At 46.9% G+C, this 21,249-nt stretch overlaps 1 protein-coding gene across 1 annotated transcript in view; it reads left to right on the top strand.

The window, feature by feature from the left end:
- LOC125292591 (protein FAM126B-like) overlaps positions 1-19,669 on the top strand; it is a 49,078-nt gene extending 29,409 nt beyond the window's left edge. The window contains 9 exon segments of the mRNA XM_048239973.1: positions 1,843-2,022; positions 3,077-3,157; positions 6,162-6,277; positions 8,331-8,426; positions 9,273-9,389; positions 11,825-11,912; positions 13,398-13,554; positions 14,673-14,813; positions 17,785-19,669. Coding sequence (XP_048095930.1) covers positions 1,843-2,022; positions 3,077-3,157; positions 6,162-6,277; positions 8,331-8,426; positions 9,273-9,389; positions 11,825-11,912; positions 13,398-13,554; positions 14,673-14,813; positions 17,785-18,668 — 1,860 coding nt within the window. The 3' untranslated portion in view covers positions 18,669-19,669.
- Positions 19,670-21,249: the final 1,580 nt, after the last annotated feature.

Below are 21,249 nucleotides of genomic sequence, written 5' to 3'. Positions count from 1 at the left end.
CGCCCGGACCCGTTAATATTTTGCCCGCGATAAATTGCACACAAGCTAAAATCATTCAAATGAATGTGCTTTATTTTTCTCGCACAATTGAAGCGCGTAAAAGGGCAACCTTTTTTTTTTTTTGCATTTTGCGTCAGGGATAAACCTTACAACAACGCACAGCCCAAACCTTGCTGCATCAGAACATTATTCTACATAAAATGGACCTGTTAATGAAACAAAGAGAACAAAAAAAAAACAACCTGAGCCTGCCTCTAGCCAACTTTACCTTGACTTCATCCATTGTAGCCGACTCTCTTAGCGGCTCCAACTTCACAGAGGCGGTTATATTGTTTAATGTTTTCACACATAGATGCATCAAACAAATAATTCAAAAGTCGCAGTACTGATGTGATGGGTCAAGTGTCGTATCGTTGACTAAAACACATATTTGCGATGTGGTAATGGTAATTTAGATATACAAATATTTCACATATTTTTCAATGATGTTTTATTTCTATAGGCTACTGTTTTGGTTCTCATCGTATCCGCCCGCAAGGAGTTCTTTTCCCGCCCGCATACCCGCCCGTACATTTTAGGGATGTCATAATTTACCCGTTTTAGCAACTTTTCTGCTGGTACCCGTTGGGTACCCGCGGATACCCGACCCGTTGCAGGACTCTGCCCTGTAGTACCATCATTGCTGTCTTATCACATATATTTCATATTATTTCATTGAGACTACTTTTTCTTTCTTTCTTTCTTTCTTTCTTTCTGTCTTTCTCACCTATCCCTCGTTCTTTTCAACTGTCCTTCTCTGTCCGTCTCTCTGCCCCCTCCGTGTGTGTGTGTGTGTGTGTGTGTGTGTGTGTGTGTGTGTGTGTGCTGTGTGCGTGTGTGTGTGAGTGATGGCAGAGTCCATGCTGAAGGCAGTAGATGGAGTGTGTGCTGTAGCTGCAGGTAGAGAGGCCCATGAATCAGGCGGCTGAAGGGGGAGGCTGGGCCTGAGCCCTATCACAGTAGCCCATCTCCTCTATATCCATCACACTGCTCTCTCACACACACACACACACACACACACACACACACACACACACACACATTCACTTTGCAGGGTGTGTGTGTGTGTCTGTCGGTTGGTCTCTCTTGCACATGGTCACACACACACAGACCATACACACATACTTTCAGCCTGTCTGATGGTCTCCCACTCCCACTCGCTCACAGTGTCAAACAGACACTCATTCATTCACTTGCTCACTCACTCACTCTGTCTCACACACACATACACACACACACATACTCACTCATTTACACACTCATTTCCTACAGACACACATTCCCTCTCACACACACTGTCTCTATCTCTGTCTATTTGTCTCCCCCTTCCTCTCTCCATCTCTCTTTCACTCCATCTCTCTCCATCTCTTTTTCTCTCTCCATCTCTCTGCTCCACTGCCAGATACTGAGGCATTAATATTCACGCGCTCCTCCCTGCTGAGCGAGAGGATGCTGCTGCTGGCAGGCTTCACAGGCTTCACAGGCTCCGAGGAGCCAGCAGATTTTCTGGTGCTTTAGCACACGTCAGTGCAGCCACTGATTCCCATCAGTTCGCCAGGGCTCCACAATACAAACTCTTCACCATACACAGCCACTAGTGAACACCTGTGTGTGTGTGTGTGTGTGTGTGTGTGTGTGTGTGTGTGTGTGTGGGGGTGTTTTAAAGTATGTTATTTAGTTAACCACAACAACACTGACAACCAACAACACATTCCATTTATAAAGCACTTTATCAAGGCACCCAAAGGGCTTTACAGTGAAGGGGGAATCTCACTAACCATCTTTTTGTGTGTGTGTGTGTAGCTGCTGGAGCCGGTGTGTCACCAGCTGTTTGAGCTGTACCGTAGCTCTGAGGAGCGCCTGCGCCGTTTCACGCTGCAGTTCCTGCCCGAGCTGCTGTGGGTCTACCTGCGCCTGACCGCCAGCCGTGATCGCCACAGCAACGGCTGCATCGAGGCCCTCCTGCTGGGCATCTACAACCTGGTGAGTCTGGAGGGGGTCTGGAGAGACTTTCACACATGCTCACTTTGCAAGTAGCAGACGGCATTCACCAAACTTGAATGAAAGACTCAATACTCAGTGAAATACTAAACAAATTTTCACTGTTTTTCATTTGTGGTCATATAATTAGTTATCCATTGATTTCTAGGATGCCAAGCCATAAAAGTTGCCATCGATGTTGGCTTTCCTAACCAGAATAAGTTAAGGTTTACATCAATGTGCCCCTGGTTATTTATTGTAGACACTTGGCTCAGTCAAGATGTGTATTGATCATTTCCTAGGTTCAGTTGCTACCATATGACTTGAGGTGGTAAAGTAAACTGAAGACTGTGTTGGCAGACAGGCACAGGGGACATGAGGTTTTGTGTGTGTGCGTGTGTGTGTGTGTGTGTGTGCGCACGCTGTGGTCCAGACTCCACCGTGCGTTTGCAGTAGTTGAGGAGGACTCAGAGGAGTCATATCAGTGAGTACTCAGTGCAGTCATATCGCAAATTACTGCTGAGTCATCCCCACTTCTCCGAGGTCTGCCTGTTCAGCTGCTATTCAAGTTAACTGAATAGTGTGTGTCTGTGTGTGAGAAGATGAGATTTGTGAAAATGTTTGTTTGTGTGCGTGTGTGTGTGTGTGTGTGTGTAGCAGAGAGATATGAGAGAGCCTGGTGACCAAGAGCCTGATCTCCACAGGGTGACTAGCACTCTGCTGGCCCACTGAAAGGATTAGCCATCACCGTGGGCAACCACCCATGAGTAACACCCTCCCAGAGGCCAGGACATGCAGAGAGATGTACAAGGACATGGACACACACACACACAAACATGCACACGTGCACACACACATTGTATTCCCAAAGAAGTAATCTTGCTCCTTATGGACGAGCACACACTGGGATTGTTTCAGAAAATGTGAATATATTGTGTGTGTGTGTGTGTATATTGGTGCTAAGACCCACACATACACACAGGGTCATTGAGGTAACCCAACAGAGTGTTGTGAGTTCTGTGCTGAAAGTGTATCTGCTCTCTGTGTGCTGTTGAAGGAGATTGTGGACAAAGAAGGCAACAGCAAGCTGCTCTCCTTTACCATCCCCTCACTGTCCAAGCCCTCAGTCTACCACGAGGTAAGAGCAACACACACACACACACACACACACACACACACACACACACACACACACACACACACACACAGTCTCACTCGTACACTCAAGTCATGTGTCAAGTCAAGTTTAATCAGGAATCATTTTCAGAATATTCTAACAGTTTTCAGTAGTTAAACAATCGATCATGGGTTTAGCTATTTCAAGGGCAGTGGCACTTGGCAAATTTACTTGTTTGGCTATGTGCTTGATTATTGACCGTCTTTCTCTAGGAATGCTCTACAATGGTTAACAAATCTGGGTGTGTTAAGATCTGCTACAAGGCTTTGAGTGTTCATGGAATTCCCAGAATTCAGTTGGAGCCTCTCATAGACAGAGCATCTGGCTTTTTAAAAGCCTTCTTTCCCAAGTCCCTCCTCCGTACAGGCCAGCGTGGGGTGTGTAATGGTGTGGGGATGGTCAGACATATGTGTGTGCTTTAGCGACATGGCATGTTTACTCTGAGTAGAGAGCCTAGCCTATCCTCCAGCAGTCCATTACTGAATTGAAAGGGAGAATGTGTGTGTCTGTGTGTGTGAGGGATTTATGGGTGTAATTACTGGCCAGAGAGGTTCCTCTCCATGCAGTGTCATGGTTAACAGTGACGTGTGTGTGTGTGTGTGTAAGCTCACACCAGCGCAGCATGTCACATGGTGCAGGCGGCCTTATCGCGGGAGGAATTGCATTAGCATACCGCTCTCTGCGCTTTCATTCTAAATTAATTCAGCTCTCTCAGCACCTGCATCTCGGCCTTCACTATATTATCAGCCATACCAACCCCCAGCCCTTCACAAAAGCCAATTTCAATTTAGTTAGTCCTCCTTCACTGCCCACCCACCCCAACCCACCCCACCCCACCCCACCCCTCCCCTCACCGCCACACACACTCAGAATGACTAAGTGTGTTTGGAACAATGCCCCTCTGTGATCCAATCAGAGGCTTTAGTCCAAACTTAACCAACACTGCACACAGACATCCTGCTCTGGTGGTCGGGTAGTGTTTAGGATGTATAGATTTGGCAGTGGAGTGTTTAGGATGTATAGATTTGGCTGTGGAGTGTTTAGGATGTATGCATGTGGCTGTGGATTGTTTGGGATGTATAGTTAGCTGTGGATTATAGATGTGGTTTTGGAGTGTTTGGCATGTATAGATGTGGTTGTGGAGTGTTTAGGATGTATACAGGGTTCCCACGGGTCCTTGAAATCCTTGAAAGTTTTTGAAAACAGACATAAATGGAGGTCCTTGAAAGTCCTTGAATTTCTTTTTGAGGAAAACATTCCATATAATTCCGTTCTCTTATTAACATGTTTCCATTATTTCGCCACCACCTCTGTCGATATCCTATGCGTATGCCTGATTTACGTTGGTTAGAACTACACGGCCAGCGTGATTTCTGCGCGTTACCCGTGTGTAGTGTTTGTTGCCAAATATTTAATTTAACATATTGATGAATAAACAAACAGGTTCATGGTAACGAATTGAACTTGTTTAGGAAAAGTTTATTTCAGCTCAGTTTTATGCAAGATACAAACATGAAAAATAGAATAGGCCTACCATCTGTCATATGACCAAAAATAAAAGAAAACTGCAACAAGGTATCCTTGGTCTGTTGAGGTAACATGATTTAACCATATAAGTAAATATACTCTTTTGATCCCGTGAGGGGAAATTTGGTCTCTGCATTTATCCCAATCCGTGAATTAGTGAAACACACTGCACACAGTGAACACACAGTGAGGTGAAGCACACACTAATCCCGGCGCAGTGAGCTGCCTGCAACAACAGTGGCGCTCGGGGAGCAGTGAGGGGTTAGGTGCCTTGCTCAAGGGCACTTCAGCCGTGGCCTATCAGTCGGGGTTCGAACCAGCAACCCTCCGTTTACAAGTCCGAAGCGCTAACCAGTAGGCCACGGCTGCCCAATGTACAGGCTTGTACGTGAGGGAAGCTGAGTCGTGAATCAGCTTGTCGTGCTGTGCTGTGCCATGTGCTTTCATCACGCCACGCTGACTACACAAGTCACGACACACGTCCACTAATCCTCAAGCCATCAGAGCCCACACACACACACATGCCCACCTACTGTACGCACACACACATGCCCGCACACACACACACACTCACCTACAACACACACACACACACCTACAACACACACACACCTACAACACACACCTACAACACACACACACACACACACGCACACGCCCACCTACAACACACACACACACACACACACACACACACACACACACACACTCATACCCTCCTTCCTTCTCATTGATGTCTCAAATAATACACACATCAGTAGTAAACCTCCAAAGATTATAATTCAGTTGTGCTCAGAATGTTAACACACACACGCATTCATCTCCAAATGATATGGTAATCGGTTTCCGAATCCTAAAGTGCTATAGTTTATAAACCTAAAACCTGCAGTGAAAACCTGTTGCAGCAGTGTCTTTTTCTTAACCACTGCAGAAGTCAGTCTATTGGTATGCAGTTCAAAACACAGTTCCACAGTTCATTCTTTATCGCACATTCAACCCCGAGAGGTTCTCTTGAGGTGCCTGTCGAGATATTGGATTCATGCCACATTCCATCTTCATCAGTATTCCGACGGTATTCCGGACCGTATCTGCTCCGTCTTGCGCTCCGTCTCTGATGCCATAATTTCCCTCTCTGTCGGCAGAGTCTGTGTTCATTTCTGCGGCACTGCCGGGAAGCCCCTCGGGACGTTCATCCATGCTGTGCCGTGCCGTCGGTGTCGATGATCTGAAGTTTCATTGCCGGACCACTCCGGATTCTAATTCAATTGTGCGCTATACTGCCTGTTACATGGCGTTTCTACTTGTAATGCAGGAGAGCGTGCTTCCATCTGTCATTCATCAGAATTACTTGTGTTCACCAGGGAAATATGGGGCAGTGTTTGAGTGGGGGTTGATTTAGCTTGGGAATGCTGAATTTTCTCTCTCTCTCTCTCCCAAGCCATCTAGTCTAGGCTCCATGGCGTTGACAGAGGGAGCCCTGTGTCAGCATGACCTGATCAGAGTGGTTTACAGTGGCCTGCATCCACAAAGAGAAACCTTCACAGCGCAAAACAGGTGCGTGTACACACACACATATATAGAACAACATACATTGAGCATGCATTCATAAGATGCACTCATAGCTGTGAAAACGTACTCAAAACCACTATGCACACAAATGCACACCCAGCTATTGTCCAGTCGAACACACACACTCTACTAGTGCACACAGCACATACTCAGTGTTTGCTTTAGCCTCAAGACTTTTCACAGTGTACACAGATTTAGAAATGCACACATCAAGCCTGGAGGTGAAAGTGTACACACAAGGAGCACACTTTGAAGTAAACAACACACACACACACACACACACACACACGTGCAGCCCTGTAGGCACGCAAGCTGTAGTGAACAGCTCCCACTGAGCTGGAGCAGCAGTGCGTTTATCCATCGGCGTCGACCTGTGAAAGGTCAAATTTCTCCCTGATGGATCACAGCCCAGTCCCACACGGCCCCTCAAGCTTGACTGCATGTGTGCGTGCGTACGTACGTGTGTGTGCGTGCATGCGTGTGTTTACGAGTGCAGTGTGGTAGACCTCTGAGGAACGGCTGCCCTCTCTGGCAGGTTATTTATGGGCGTGGCGCCTACCTCTGCCTCCTCGCCTCAGCAGCTCCCCTCCTCAGCCCCAGATAACACCCCCCGAGCCTCACCACCGCCTCGCTCTTATCTCACTGACATCTCTCACACCACAGTCTGGGCAGCCTTGTGATATGTTAAACAGCCTAATAGTCAGTATGTGTATGTGTGTATCATCCATGCATTTTTAAATGTGATTTCCAGCACACTCCGCTCAGCCACCCCACCTGCTGGACAGAAGGCCAGTCCTTCCATTAAGACATCTGGGTCATCAGGATACAACAGTGCCCCTATCTTGACTTGTACAGTCCTCTCTCTCTCTCTCTCTCTCTCTCTCTCTCTCTCTCTCTCTCTCTCTCTCTCTCTCTCTCTCTCTCTCTCTCTCTCTCTCTCTCTCTCTCTCTCTCTCTCTCTCTCTCTCTCTCTCTCTCTCTCTCTCTCTCTCTCTCTCTGTGTGCAAGACTGTAGACAATGTTTTACGTTATTTTATGTTCTTTTAAGGTCTATCAGCCCAGAGGAAACATGGCGATGATTCAAGTGCAAATTTGCTATGCTTTCAAAACGAAATAGTTCCCACTTGTTTATGAAGCTAATATGCCATGTATTGTACAGTACTGTCTCCATTCATCTGATGATTAACCCACTAGATTTGTGTGGGCACTCTCTAATGCACTGTCCCAGCAGACTTGTTTTTATTTTCAGATAAAAGCAATCAAGCACAAAGCTTTAGTTCACAGTTTTGTCAAATCCTTTCTTATTAACAGTGTGTCCAACTGCACATGCTCTACAGTCGGCTGCTTTGATCTTCTTATTGTGTTCATGTTTACTGCTTTGGTCTTCCTATTGTGTTCATGTTTACTGCTTTGGTCTTCCTGTTGTGTTCATGTTTACTTTTGCTGCATTGGATACTATGGACAACCATCACTGCCATGTACGAGCACGGTTTTACTGCACAATGGAACACTATGAAATGCATTTCGGTAGAATAAATATTTGCTAGTGACTTGAGGCATTGAGCCAAAACGTTCATGATATTTATTTTCAGATTGCGTTTCCTTACTCAAAAAAGTAATATACCAAAAATGTTTTGAAAGAGTGTGGAAATCAAGTCAGAATTGGCTGGAGATGCATACCACTCAGGTATATTGCATTCAACAACCGCAGCACTTAAAAATCTGGCAAAAAATAATGCCAAGCACTTTATTCCATTTCTCCAAATAACGCCATGGGCCACACTGCATTTCAATCAAAATGGCAAGGGACTCATGCCAAAATGAAATGGAATCTCTGTTCACTCTCTTCATTGGTTGGATTGGTGATGTGGATTTGAGGTCAGAGGTCACTGCTGTCAGAATACTATCAGGTCTTGGCCGCAGACCCTGCAAGCTAAGCAGTGTTTAATTGATGTAATCTCTGCTTTGTTTTGCTTCCTGTTTGCATGAGTGAAATACTAACGGACTACTGGCGGACGCTGTCTGTGTCTTGTTGCAGGTTTGAGGTGCTGTGCTTCCTGATGCTGTGCTACAACTCCGCAGTGGTCTACATGCCCCCCTCCTCCTACCAGGCTGTCTGCAGGATGAGCTCCAGGTTGCTCTCTCTCTCTCTCTGTCTGTCTGTCTGTCTCTCTTTCTGTCTGTCTGTCTATCTCTTTCTCTCTTTCTATCTCTTTCTCTATATCTATCTATCTCTTTCTCTCTTTCTATCTATCTCTGCTGGTTGTTGTTTAGTTAGTGGTTTCTTTTTACCCTCATCTTTCTCCTTTAAGTGTAACTTGGTCAATGACGCTCTCTCAGAAATGCACTGTACATTTACTTTTTCTCTCAGTTCAGTTCTGTGTATGTGTGTTTCTTGCGTGCCACCTCAGACGGCGTGTTTGTACCCGCACGGTGTGGCACCACACTGACAAACCCTGTAATTACAGTGTGTAATCGCTTGCCGCTGGTGATTAACTGCCTCATTACCTGTGGGGCTCCTGGTCGCCTCTCAGAGAGACGCCCGTGTCAACATCTCAGCCCCCGACCCGTTCCGCTCCGTCTGATCATGCCGCCTCATATACTGCCATGACGGCTCGATCATCATGGTGTCAGCCGCTAATTGATGGTCTGCGTTGTTTTTGAAGCGCCCTGCTCAGCAAGTGAGCTCAAGTCAGAGATGGGAGCGGTCAGCTTTCTTACTTACAGTTTGTCATAGTGGAACAGGTCATTAAAATGAGTGCCAGTCATGTCCACTGCAGGGACAGGATTGCAGTCCGGCTTAAATTTGGGGCAGAAACCTCATGGCATGTTTTGCCACTATGTCTATCTTTCCAGAACTTTCTGTGACCCTGCCTTCATCTCTCTCTCTGTCTCTCTCTCTCTCTCTCTCTCCCTCTTCTTGTCTTCCTCCACTCTCACTCTGTCCCTCACCTCTCTCCCATCTCTCGTCCTTCTGCAGACTGTGTGTGTGCGGGTTTCCGCGGCAGCAGCAGAAGCCGTGGCGGGAGCCGTGCAACCGTGTGCAGCTGGACGCCGACTTCATGGTGCAGATGCTGACCGCCATCTACCACGCCACGTGAGTGACCTCTCACCCCTCCACACCTCACCGCACCTAGAACGTTGACCACCTAGAAACACATGTGCACGCAAAGTCCAACAAGCCTTTAATTTGTATTCATCTGTAAGCCAGAAAGCTCCTATTAATTAAAGGGTTAGGAGGTTTGATTTGTACCGTGTTGGCAGACCCAATGGCTCTCTCCTCCCCATTCCCCTCCTTATGCTTTCACTAACACACTGAGGACAGCACTCCATTAGATACCCCTCTGATTAGATTTGCAAAGCATTGTGGGAGCGGGTGATTTCATTGGACAGGGGTGAGCGGCCGTTATAAAGCAGATTACCGCCGATAATGGCAGGCTTCCTCCCCTGCCTCCCTCCCTCCTCTCTCTCCCTGTGCTCAGAGACTGCTACCTCCACCTCAGTCCCCTCCCCTGCCCCCAGTGGAAACACAGGCTCTACCATGGGAATGGAGTTAGGATGGATAAGCCAGAGATAGGGTGTGTGTGTGTGTGTGTGTACATGTATGTGTTTGTTTTTCCATGACCTTTTATAGAGGTCAACAGTGACTCATTTGGTTAAAAGTGCTTATGGGAAGTGTGGTTTTATGTAATGCAAATAGAGTGTAGGAGGGGTGGCCTACGTGATGGAAATATGGCCTCCCATATCCAGATATCCCCATTGTTTATGAGAGGTCAGTGTTTGCAGTCGGACGCCACACATCTCCGCAGTGGCCCAGCTTCTACATCAGCTCAGGAGCACAGCAATAAGGTGGCCATTAACGCCGTCTGTTCTGGTGCCTCTGTGCAGCTTTTATGAGGGAAATGCATTAGAGATTAGTCAGAGCCTTGTAGCCACCAGACTGAAGGAGGGGGATGCCTCTCTTCTTTCAGATGGCTGATGGGAAAACACGTGGCAGAGATTGACCCTCGTCACACTTCCAGTCCAGTTATGGAGAGAGAAGCGCTACTCTTAGCACACAAGCACTCTCACGTGATTACAAGCACATGTGGCCTTGTGAGCAGGACTCAACGTTAACTTTTAAAAGTGGATAAAAGTGGTTGCCAGCTTGGCAACCAGGCATGAGGTTTTGGTTGCCAAAGCCAACCAAATCTGGTTGCCACTGGTAACAATTTGGTAGCCAAGGGCAACGGAGCAACCATTAATGTCGATGAGCCCTGCTTGTGAGAGAGGATTATGAGATGTGACATTGGTCAGTGCATAGGCCTGATTTCATGAAGTTAAAAGATATTTTCAGAATTTATATTGTTCTCGCCACTGATTCTCTCTGGATGCTGTGAACGTTACATCAAAGTAGAGCCCCCACACACACACACACACACACTCACACTCACACTCACACACACACACACACACACTTTTTTTGTTGTGTTTGATGATGTTGTGTTTTGGTTGTTTGGGAAATCCACACTTTGTCTTGCATTGTGAGATTATGACAACGTCTGGCACCACATGAAAGACTGTACATCCACTTCTCAGAACCCTGCTTTATCTCCATTCTAGAGTGTTTGTGTTTCTGTGTGTCTGTGTCTGTGTGTGTGCGTTTTTTTGATAATGAGTAGAGCAACTGCAAATGGCTTACACCACTTGGGAAACAAACAAGTCCTATATAACCTTTGCTCACAAGTGCACTTGGCCCATATATGACTGCCTGCTTTGGTGTATCATGATATTTGTATGGCTATCATATACCCCTATTTGTCATCGCACTGGTACTTACGTGTGACCTACATTTTGCTGAGGTCCCTACGGCCTCTGGATTCAAACCCAAAATGGGGTATCCGCTATGGGATGTGAACGCGTATATAGTATTACTATAGCAAGATGCTCACAGAATGCCCTTAAGCCACATGCACACCACGTCTCTGTGTTATATTTGCGTACTAAGTGAAGATGAGACGGGGGAGGCGAAAGGGAGGAGGGAATGCTGCACCTGAGAATTCACAATTGAGAGTAACGTATGTGTGTTCCTCAAAAAGAAAGGTATAACAATAGCTTGATGAATGGGGTGTCTTTGTTGTGGGTGCTCATCTCCTGTAGAGCGTGGCGCTCACAGCCAGCCTCTGCTCGTAGCTCGGGGGTGGAACTGGAGAACTGGAAGTGGCTCTGGGTGAAAGATTCTTCCAAATAGCAAAACGTACATACCAGCAAGCATTTCTGTTGGATTATCAGACAAATCCAAAAGACCATATGCAGTATGCATACATATATATGGCAAATTTGTTTGTATAGCACAGTCCAATGCACAGAGAGAATTCATTGTGCTCTATGTATGTAAACTTTTTCTCCAAGTTGTACACTAATAGGTTGCGGCCTGCTGGATTGTTCTGCTATGGTGATGCAGGTGCTGTCAGCCTGATGGTGTTGGTAGCGTGACTCCATGTGGCGGTGAGTGTGAATCGGCATGACTGAATTAGCATGTTCTCTGTGCAGGTACAATGGGGAGTGGGACATGGGGAGAGAGGCACTCGAAGACATCCTGTACCGATCCCAGCTGGAACTCTTCTCCCAGCCCCTCCTGGTGAGACACACACACAGACACACACGTACACACACACACAGATACACATAGACACGCACACACACCCTCTCTCTCTCTCAATGAAGCAGTGTTGCCAAAGCAAACATATAACAAAACAACACAGATACAATATCTGTTTAAAAAATACAAATTAATAATAATAATAATAATAATAACAACAAAATGATGATAATTAAAAAGAGAGAATAATAAAGGAAATGTATAATGATACAGTATTACTATACATACTATACTGTATATTTATCAATGTGCTATCATGGGTATTGATTATTGATATAAAGCAAAGCATATCACAATATGGGTCACTCACTTCCTCGATTTATGACATGTTAACAGGTACTGTGCAGCGAGTTTTACACAACTTCTATGCTCTCCCAACAAGTACGGGAATTTGTCTTCATTTTCTAATAGTTCAAATCTCTCTCTTTCTCTCACTTTCTCTCTAGATCACAAACATACTCACACACACTCACAGTGGTCTGCCACTTTGGGTTTAGAAGTAATGCTGTTTGCCCTAGCCAGCTGTGCCCGTTAGCATGAAGTCCTTGCCTGACTCACTAGGTCTCGTCAGATGTGGTCATTTAAGGTCTATGAATATGAAAGAAATGAGACCTTCATGCACACTGCTGTACTGCATGCTGTTTTTTATTAAAGCTGCCTAGCTTTCAGACAGTTGTCCTCACCCCAGCAGCTCTACCTACCTGTCTGTCTGTCTGTCTGTCTGTGACCTCTTATAGAGGTCAACAGTGAAGCCTAAAGACTCATTTGGTTAAAAGTGCTTATGGGAAGTGTGTTTTTTACGTAATGTAAATAGAGTGTATGAATGTACGGTTACACTTTACTTGACAGTATCGACATAAGAGTGACATGACACTGTCATGAACGTGTCATAAACGTTTATGACCTAGTGCTTCTGTCATTAGGTGTCATTCGGTTTTTGTCATAACAAGTTAGGGTTAGGGTTAGAGGTTATGGTTAGGATTCATGTGTCATGTCACTCTTATGTCGATACTGTCAAGTAAAGTGTTACCGAATGTACTTCTAAAACTGAGTTCCGGTCCTTAACTTGAGTAGCTGCGTTTTGACATTGCTTGGCAACCATTCAGATAGAGGAAATATATTTCTTGGCGGAAGAATGATTATCTATGAATAAATCGTTACATTTCTCTTTGTTTTCCTTTTACTGTATGAAACTTTGCCAGGTATTTATAGCAACAGTTTTAGAAAAGCAATAAGCCACTTTCGAGGTCCGTAGGTTCACGCTTTTCTACAACAGCTAAGGGGTTTTAGGCACTCAATGGCTGCCGTCGTGCTAACAACACCCCCTTAGCTGCTGTAGAATCGGGCAGAACTCCACGCCTCTCGGGGCTTATTGCTTAAATTAACCCTCACTATCCTATTCATTACATCATGGGTGTGTGTATAGGAGTTGGCCTCTCTGACCTCGCGTACCGTGATCCTCAGCTGGGAATGCTATGAAGCCATGCCTGACTGCGCCTCCCCGGGCGACTCATTAGGGATCTAAAGGTCCTGCAGGTGGAGGTGACCCCAACGGTCAGCCGCATCTCCCGCTCCGCCATCACCGCCGCCTCCATCCGCCGACACCGCTGGAAGAGAGAGGGTGAGGGGACACACGCATGTGTACACACACACACACTGATACACACCTACACACACACACACAGATACACACATACCTACACACACACACACACACACTGATACACACGTACCAACGCACACACACATACACAGTCACACACACATTCAATCATATACATATTTGGTCAAATATTCCATATAGCAAATTTATTTTATTGGCACATTTCCCCAGCAGCATATTACAGTGTCAGTTTAATCACCCTAACTCACACCGTAATGAATATACTGTAAATAAATCCTAATATAACTGCTTCTGCAACATATTTTTTACCCAAGCTGAAGTTGCTGCAGTGCCTGATTTCTGTGCTTCTGTGCTAAGCTGATGAGTTTGCAGATTGTCTCAAATGTATTTTGGTAAACTGCAAAGGGGGGGGTTGCTGGGCAGCTGTGAAGCCAGTGATGTGTAAGGAACTGAAATTAGCGCTCATGGTCGCATGGTCGGATGATGACCAGGCGTCAACGCTTCTCTTGGATGGCGCTCATGGCATTGCCGCATCACAAAACACATCACAGTAGACATTTAAACGCTGTCTTTTTTGGCACCCTGGAGAGCAACAGGAAAACTATATACTCTCTCTTTCTCACTCTCCCCTCTGATTTTTTCTTTTTACTTTTTGCCCCACCCTCTCCTCCCTTTCTCTCTCCTCCCTCCCTCCCTCTTTCTCTCTCTCTCTGCTGGAAAAGACATGTTTTTTCAGTGTTGTGTGTCATCTCCTGTTTTGACGGCCTCATTAGATGATGTTCTTTGTTGTGTCTTGTAATGACAGCAGTAATGTTTCAGCTGCCGTTCTGTTGCCATCTCTTTCTCTCTCGTTATCTCTCAAACTCTGTCTGTGTTGTGCTATTGAACTGTTCAACATTGTCCTTTAAAGGAATCAACATCAGCCCTGCTGCTTTGTTTGTACTGCTTGCTGAAAAGTGTGTGTGTGTGTGTAGGTGTGTGTGTGTGTGTGTGTGCGGGCGCGTGCTCTGTATTGATGAGATCCTTCAAAAAAGCTGTGCTGTGCTGTTGCCACCATCACTAAGGCCTCCCGTGTCGTGTCGTCCCTGTTGTGTTGTGTTGTTGTTGACTCCCAGATTGTTTTGACTACTCCACTGACGACGAGTTCACCCTCACCATCCCTCCCCGCCGACACACCGCCCACCAGGACCCACCAGCGGCCAATCAGGACCGAGGAGGGCGGGGTCACGTCGACATTCTCGCGGTCACTCACGAGGGTAGGCGGGGCGGTGGGGGTCAGACACCAATAAGCAGGGAGAGGATTGGCGAAGGGGAGAGCCCTACCCCTCTCCAACCTCTCCCCACAGATACCCCTGCTTCATTTGAGAGGTGTACCTGTGCCAATACCGGGGCTGCACTAACTTCATCTGGTTCCTTTACATTTAGCTGCTGACAATGCAACTCCCCCAATCCTACGACCCCAATTTCCTTCTCTTGCTGTAGCTGCGTCCTCTTCGACAGGACTCGAATGCCAATTAACAGCTGTTTTATTCTGGGTTTGGGGCGAGATGTAGGCCAGAGACCCTTTGCATGGAACCTTATTTCCCCCCTTCCCCTCTCCATTACGTCATTACTTTCGACCTCAAGCCTGTCTTGTGTCATCTGCTTCAGGAGCAACGCCCATTGTCACTAACTGAGCATGCTCGACAGTCTACTCTTCAGGCAACTGTCGCTCACATGAACCCTATATTATGTACTAAGAGGAGAAATAGATCCCTGAACCCCCCCCAAAAGAAATTTCATTCAACTGTTTGACTCTGAGCTGCCCCCGGTGGTGGGTTTAGGAACCTCCAGAGGGCAGCTGCCTGTGTATGTGTCTGAGCGTGCTCAGACAAGCACACCCCACCCATGGGAGTAGCAGCCATTTTGATTTCCATCAACTCCTTTCACACTCTAGGTTGATATGAAGCTTTTCTTTTTCTCTCTCTTTTTTTTTTTTTGAGCATGCTCAGTAAGTGAGAAGTAGCCCCCCCTGCCCCCTCTCCCCTGCCAGAGGGTGGGTTGCCATGCCTTCACGCATGTGCATGCAGACACAAGCTCAAGCTCCGCAAGTAACAAACTCCAAAGAGGATCAAACAAAACGCCACCCACGGGATGTCTCCATTCTGCCCCCTGATCTTTTGACCCCCCCCCTTCCCCTTTCTGCGCCAGCACTGCTTATCTTCCTGGCCCATCATCAGCGTTAGATTGGCTCCACTTCAGTGTCTTTGGACGGCGCCGTCAGACGTCTAATTGTCTCCGCGGACGGCCCGTCCCGTCTGGACTCTGCTTGAAGTAATAAACTGTTTAGTCTTGCGCCTGCGGCCATTCACCTGAGGGCAGAATAGGAAGCGGGGGGGTGGGGGGGGCTTGTAAATTCCATGGTCGCTCCGACTGTTCGCTCACCTCTGTCTCAACTCATTCAAGTCATGAAGCCATTAGACAACCTGGCCCCTTTTAATTAACAGATTCAAATCGGCAGGATATGACCAAAGAGATTTTATAGATCTCTTGTACACAGTAAAACACAGTCAATATTTGTATCGATTGTTTTTGGATAGAGCCTATGTTGTTGGCTAGTTGTTGACTCGTACTCTAAAACTGTCTCTTAGTTACTATCATTTTTCCACTGCATGTTGTCAGCATGATTCTCTTCTCAGGACACAGATATACTAATAATCCAATATACTATATCTCCATGGTCAGTCACTATACACTATACATTAACAATAGGGTGTTCTATAAGTAACTCTTGGTTGGATCAAAGATCTTGTTAGAAGACGACCGACCTCACCTCACCCGTGTTGTTTCCATTGTTAGCCTGTAGTTTGGGGCGTGTGTGTGTGTGTGTGTGTGTGTGTGTGTGTGTGTGTGACTGTGAATCTGGAGATGGGCCAACCTGACAGGTGGCTCTGCCATCAAGCTGCTCTTTCCTCCACCTAATTGGCAGCAGGAGCCCAGTCAGTCAGTTTGGCAGGAGGCCATTAGTGCTGGGGTACTTACCATGTGCATGCCTTCCTCTTTCTTTCCACTCTTCCTTTTATTTCTTATCTCTGTATTTCTCTTCCACCCCCCCTTGCCTGATGGAGGACTGCGGTCCAGTGACCCACTTTTCTGCCTGCTTTCCAAACGCTGCATGACGAGCGAGAGGAACCTGTGTAGCTGTTTGTTTGATGTTCTGTCCAAAGTGTTCAGTGTCCTTTCTGTTCTGTTTTGACTCAACCTTGTCTTCTCTCTCTCTCTCGCTCTCTCTCTCTCCCTCTTGTTTCCCACTTACCAGCTTTCGACACAGGAGATTTTAAATGTGGATTTTAAATGTGTTTGTGTTTTGTATTTCCTGAGAATGTCACATGCAGAAGAACAGCGTTTTTTTTTTTGTTGTTTTTTAAGACATACTGTAGTCCAGTTATTTGTACCGCCACCATCATCACCCTGTTGGGCTGTCCCACTAAATTGTCGCCAAATGAAGGCGAGTCTCCCCACGTCCCTGGTGGAGATTTTCCCTATTAAATGTCAATGGACAATAATGGTGTTTAAGTACTCATTCTGTGCCGGGAGAATTAACAGCGGTAAAAGCGACCTGCTTTCAGACAGAGATAAAAGTTCATCAGCACGAGCCGAGGAGAAAATTGCGCGAAGATTTGAGTTTTATGTAGAGACGCCCTCCCAGCTCTCCCTGGACAGTCAACATCCAAGGTCACGCTTTATTTTGTCAGAGAGAATAATTGCATTAAAAGGCCACGCTGATGAAACCGCCAGATTGCTGTGTGAACATTGTCGTCACCAGAGGTCCCTGCTCAGTGATTTTGCAGAGTCTATTTTTAGCTCAATTGGATCTTTTTTTTCCCCCTCCTTGCCTGTGAACTGATTTTTTATGTTTCGCTCTTATTAACCAAAATTACTCACATTTACACAGTGCATTTGTGCGCTCTGATTCGCTGCTCGATATAGCTTGTGCTTTTAGAGAGGGTTTAGACATGACCGAACTAAATTCTGAGTAGTTTTTGAAAGGGGAATTTCAGGCGTGAAACAACACATACTCTCTAAAGTCTAGAAGAGCTGAAGAGAAGGGCACAAATCTCACAGCCCTACCAGCGGTGTCGCTGCTCTCCACTTAATCCCTTGTTTCCTCTGCTCTTTCTCTCCCTCTCTCTGCCTCCCCCTCTCCCTCCTCCTCCTTACCTTCCGTCTTCTCCTGGTCCTCCTCAGATGCGGACGGGATGAGCGGTGGCGAGGAGTCTTTCAACCTCAACGACCCGGATGAGGGCTTCTCGTCGGGCGCGTCCAACAGCAGCCAACCCAGCGCGCCCAAGCCCATCGCCAGCAGCGGCAGCACCCGCAACAGTGGAGGTGGCGGAGGAGGAGGGGTCACCCGCGGCAGCCAGAAGAGCAGCGGCGGCAGCAGCATGAAGAAGAGCATGATGAGCCGCCTGTCCCGGGACAAGCCCCCGCCAGAGAAACACAAGGAGCCTCCCACCACCGCCACCATCGTTGTCCAAATGGCAGCGCCGGTTGAGCCCCAGCCGCCTCCACGGCGACACCACCAGCACCACCAGCAGCAGCAGCAGCAGCTGCTCCAGCAGACGCCGCCTCCGTCCCCCCCCACGCCCCAGCCTGTGCACCTGACCCCCGCCGCCTCTCCTCCCACCCCTGCACAGCGGTCATCCGCGTCATCGTCACCCCCACCACCACCACCACCGCCGCTGCCACCACTGCTGACGGTGGACGACCCCATTGAGCTGGACGGCATCGAGCTGAGCCTCATCCAGCGGCAGCCGAGCCTGCCCTCGGCCGGACGGGCCCGCGCCCGCACGGCCAGCACCTCGTCCAGTCGCTCCCTGGACTGCACGGACACCAGCCTGAACGGGAGCAGCGGGGGTGCGGGCGGCATCGGGGGCTCTCTGGGCGCAGGAGTGGACGGCGGTGGAGGCGGGTCTGCGTCCGGGGCAGGCCATCGCCACTCCACCATCAGCTTGCAGGAGGAGCACCTGGCTGGGCAGAGGGGCCGCCAGGAGCTGCTGCCGCCCGGAGCTCCGCTCACCAAGCAGTCCCGCTCGCCCAGCTTCAACATGCAGATCATATCGCAAGTGTAGCGCTCCCCATACACACACACACACACACACACGTCAGCAGACAGACCTGCACCTATTTACCATCACAACAACTACAACTACTATGACGACTACTTTTCCTCCTCCTCCTCGTCCTTTCCCTAATGTCCTTCCACAGCCTCCTCTTCACTGGTGGCTCCGTCATACAGGCTGCCTCGCTGCCAGTCTGGGGTGCCAGGAGTGGAGTTTCGCCTGCCTGCTGGAGAGGAGAGGTGCTGTGGAGGGTGGGGGAGTGAGGGGGATTGGGTGGAGGTGCAGGATTTGGTGGAGGCGCAGTAGAGGCTGATGGCTGCCTCAGGTCACGCATGTGTTTTTAAACATCTCAAAACAAATCATAATTGAAAAAAATATATAAAAAGGCTCTGTGCCCAATGCTGCCCTCTGGTGGAGGCCTGTGTAAGCACAACACTGAGGAAAGCCATCCTGGCGCTACAGCGCCCCCCTAGTCTACCTACTCTACCTAGTCTTGTTCGCTGGATGGAGTACCCCAACGTCCTTGGACCAAACTCAGCATTCCATGTCTACAGGAAAAAAAAAAAAACAGAGACTCTCTGAGTATGAAGAGTTGAAGATGTGTTCAGCAATTGGAAAAAAATACTGTGGGTTTCGGATGTAATATTTTCAGAAAGAATTCAGTTACTGTTCCACGCATATAGTTTATATTTTGTAAGCCAATCAGCAATAAGAATTCATGTTTGTTCATCTAAAAGAGTGAATCACTGTAGTGTGTCATGCCTACCTGTTGATCCTTGGGTGACGTGCAATCTATCAATTGTTATACGTTTTTGTTAAATGTTTATTACTTTTACAAGAAACAGCTGGACTAGCACAGAGTGACAACATTGTAAAAACTCTTTTGAATATATTATTTTGTTATATTAGTTTGCTTATTACCGGAAACCGACTAGACAAATCAAAACTGAAATTTTACACTTGTCAACAAACTTTAATTTAATTTTAAGTAATTTATGAAGTTTGTGTGTGTGGGGTTGTTTGTTTTCCTTCAAGAGATATTATTTTATGGAAACTACGGTCTTGAATCAGCTGTGTAATCACAACTGGAATTTCTATCCTAGTCCTTGTGCAGAATATCTGTATTGAGAAAGTGAAAGACAAAGGCGACTTTTTTTTTTTTTTGTATGTTCTCTGTTGCCAGCTTTGCGAGTGTGATTGAACTTCTGGAGACACATGTTGTCTGGTGTGCGGACTGTAAAATTAAAGGCTCCATGCTGTAGCTGTCCGAGTGGCTCTAAGAGAATGCTGGTAGAGAACGCTACTTGACTGAAGTGACCCTAAGGCCTGTTTTGCTGTTGTCCTGTTATCCTGAAACAGTATGGTTACACTGTAGAGTCTTGTGTTTGTTGGTTTTATCAAAAGAAACTGTGTATGTGTGTGTGGACACCATGTAACATGGACTTGTTTTCTTGTCTCATGGCCCTTCTTGGGTCCGTTTGTTCTCCAGTCAGAGAAGCAATCATCCAGTGTTTGGTGACCAGTTTCACCCGACGGCTCACACGTTGTTCTACCTCATCTTCTTCACTGTCTGCCACTCTATACCAGACTCCCAACACACAATCTCCAGCAGCTACAAGTGGTTTGGGCCGGTCAGTCGGTCAATCAGTCACTCAGTCTTTGTGAGGGTAGTGGAGGGAGGCCCTAGGTTACCCCGCCAAGCTCAAGGAAGACCTGTAGTGGCGTGCTATTCCTCTCCTAGCCCTAGTCTACAGGAACTCCAGAGGTTGGTGGCCAGTAAGTCAATTAGGAGCCAGTAAGGGACCAGTAGTAGGTCTATTCTACCCTCACACCTGTCTGAAGCATGGGTTGCCATAGGCCCACTTGGGCTAAATTGATATGGTCATTGAGGGGATTGTTTCATTTTTGTCCAAGAGCAAAGAGTTTTACTTCTCATTTGGTGGTGGTCCAGTTTTATTTGTGTTAGCTTTTTATTATTATTAATTTTGGAAATCGCTAGTTGCTTTATTATTCTGAATTAGAGAAGCTTGCCTAGTTTTGTCGGTGAAATGTCTTATAGACAGATGTTGAATGGAAGCTAATGTTGCTTGTAATGTTTCTCCATGTGGAATGGGTATCGTATTCATGGATCGGTTAAGGGTTGGACTCCTGTCCATAGCCTTGTTGTGCTCAGAGTAATGTTGGGTCTTACTGCAGGCTCCTCTTAATGTCTTATTTTTTGCCAAATGTGCCAAGGCAGAAGGCCCCCGTAGGGAAGACGTGCCCATGCTTGTGTCTTAAGCTGAAGGTCAAATTAAAGCTGGTCCTTAGTGTCCTTTTGAGATGTAGGTCTTATTTCAGAGAGATAAATGAACGGGGTTTATTAAAGCTCCTAAGGAGTTGTCCAAGATTAACTGCTCAATCTGTCCAGGCATTATTTCAAACCATATTTGTCTTGTCATTTCATGATGTCATGGGTAATGTGTGTGTACATGGGTAATGTGTACATGTTTGTGATGTGTCCATGTTTTCAGAATTAACACAAGCCTTCATGTGACTGAAATATAGTGTGTGTGAAAATATGAAAATATTCTTCTTTTTTTTTTTGGGT

Source organism: Alosa alosa, chromosome 3 (assembly GCF_017589495.1).
Source record: "Alosa alosa isolate M-15738 ecotype Scorff River chromosome 3, AALO_Geno_1.1, whole genome shotgun sequence".
NCBI lineage: Eukaryota > Metazoa > Chordata > Actinopteri > Clupeiformes > Clupeidae > Alosa > Alosa alosa.
This window is presented reverse-complemented; position numbering and strand designations above follow the sequence as displayed.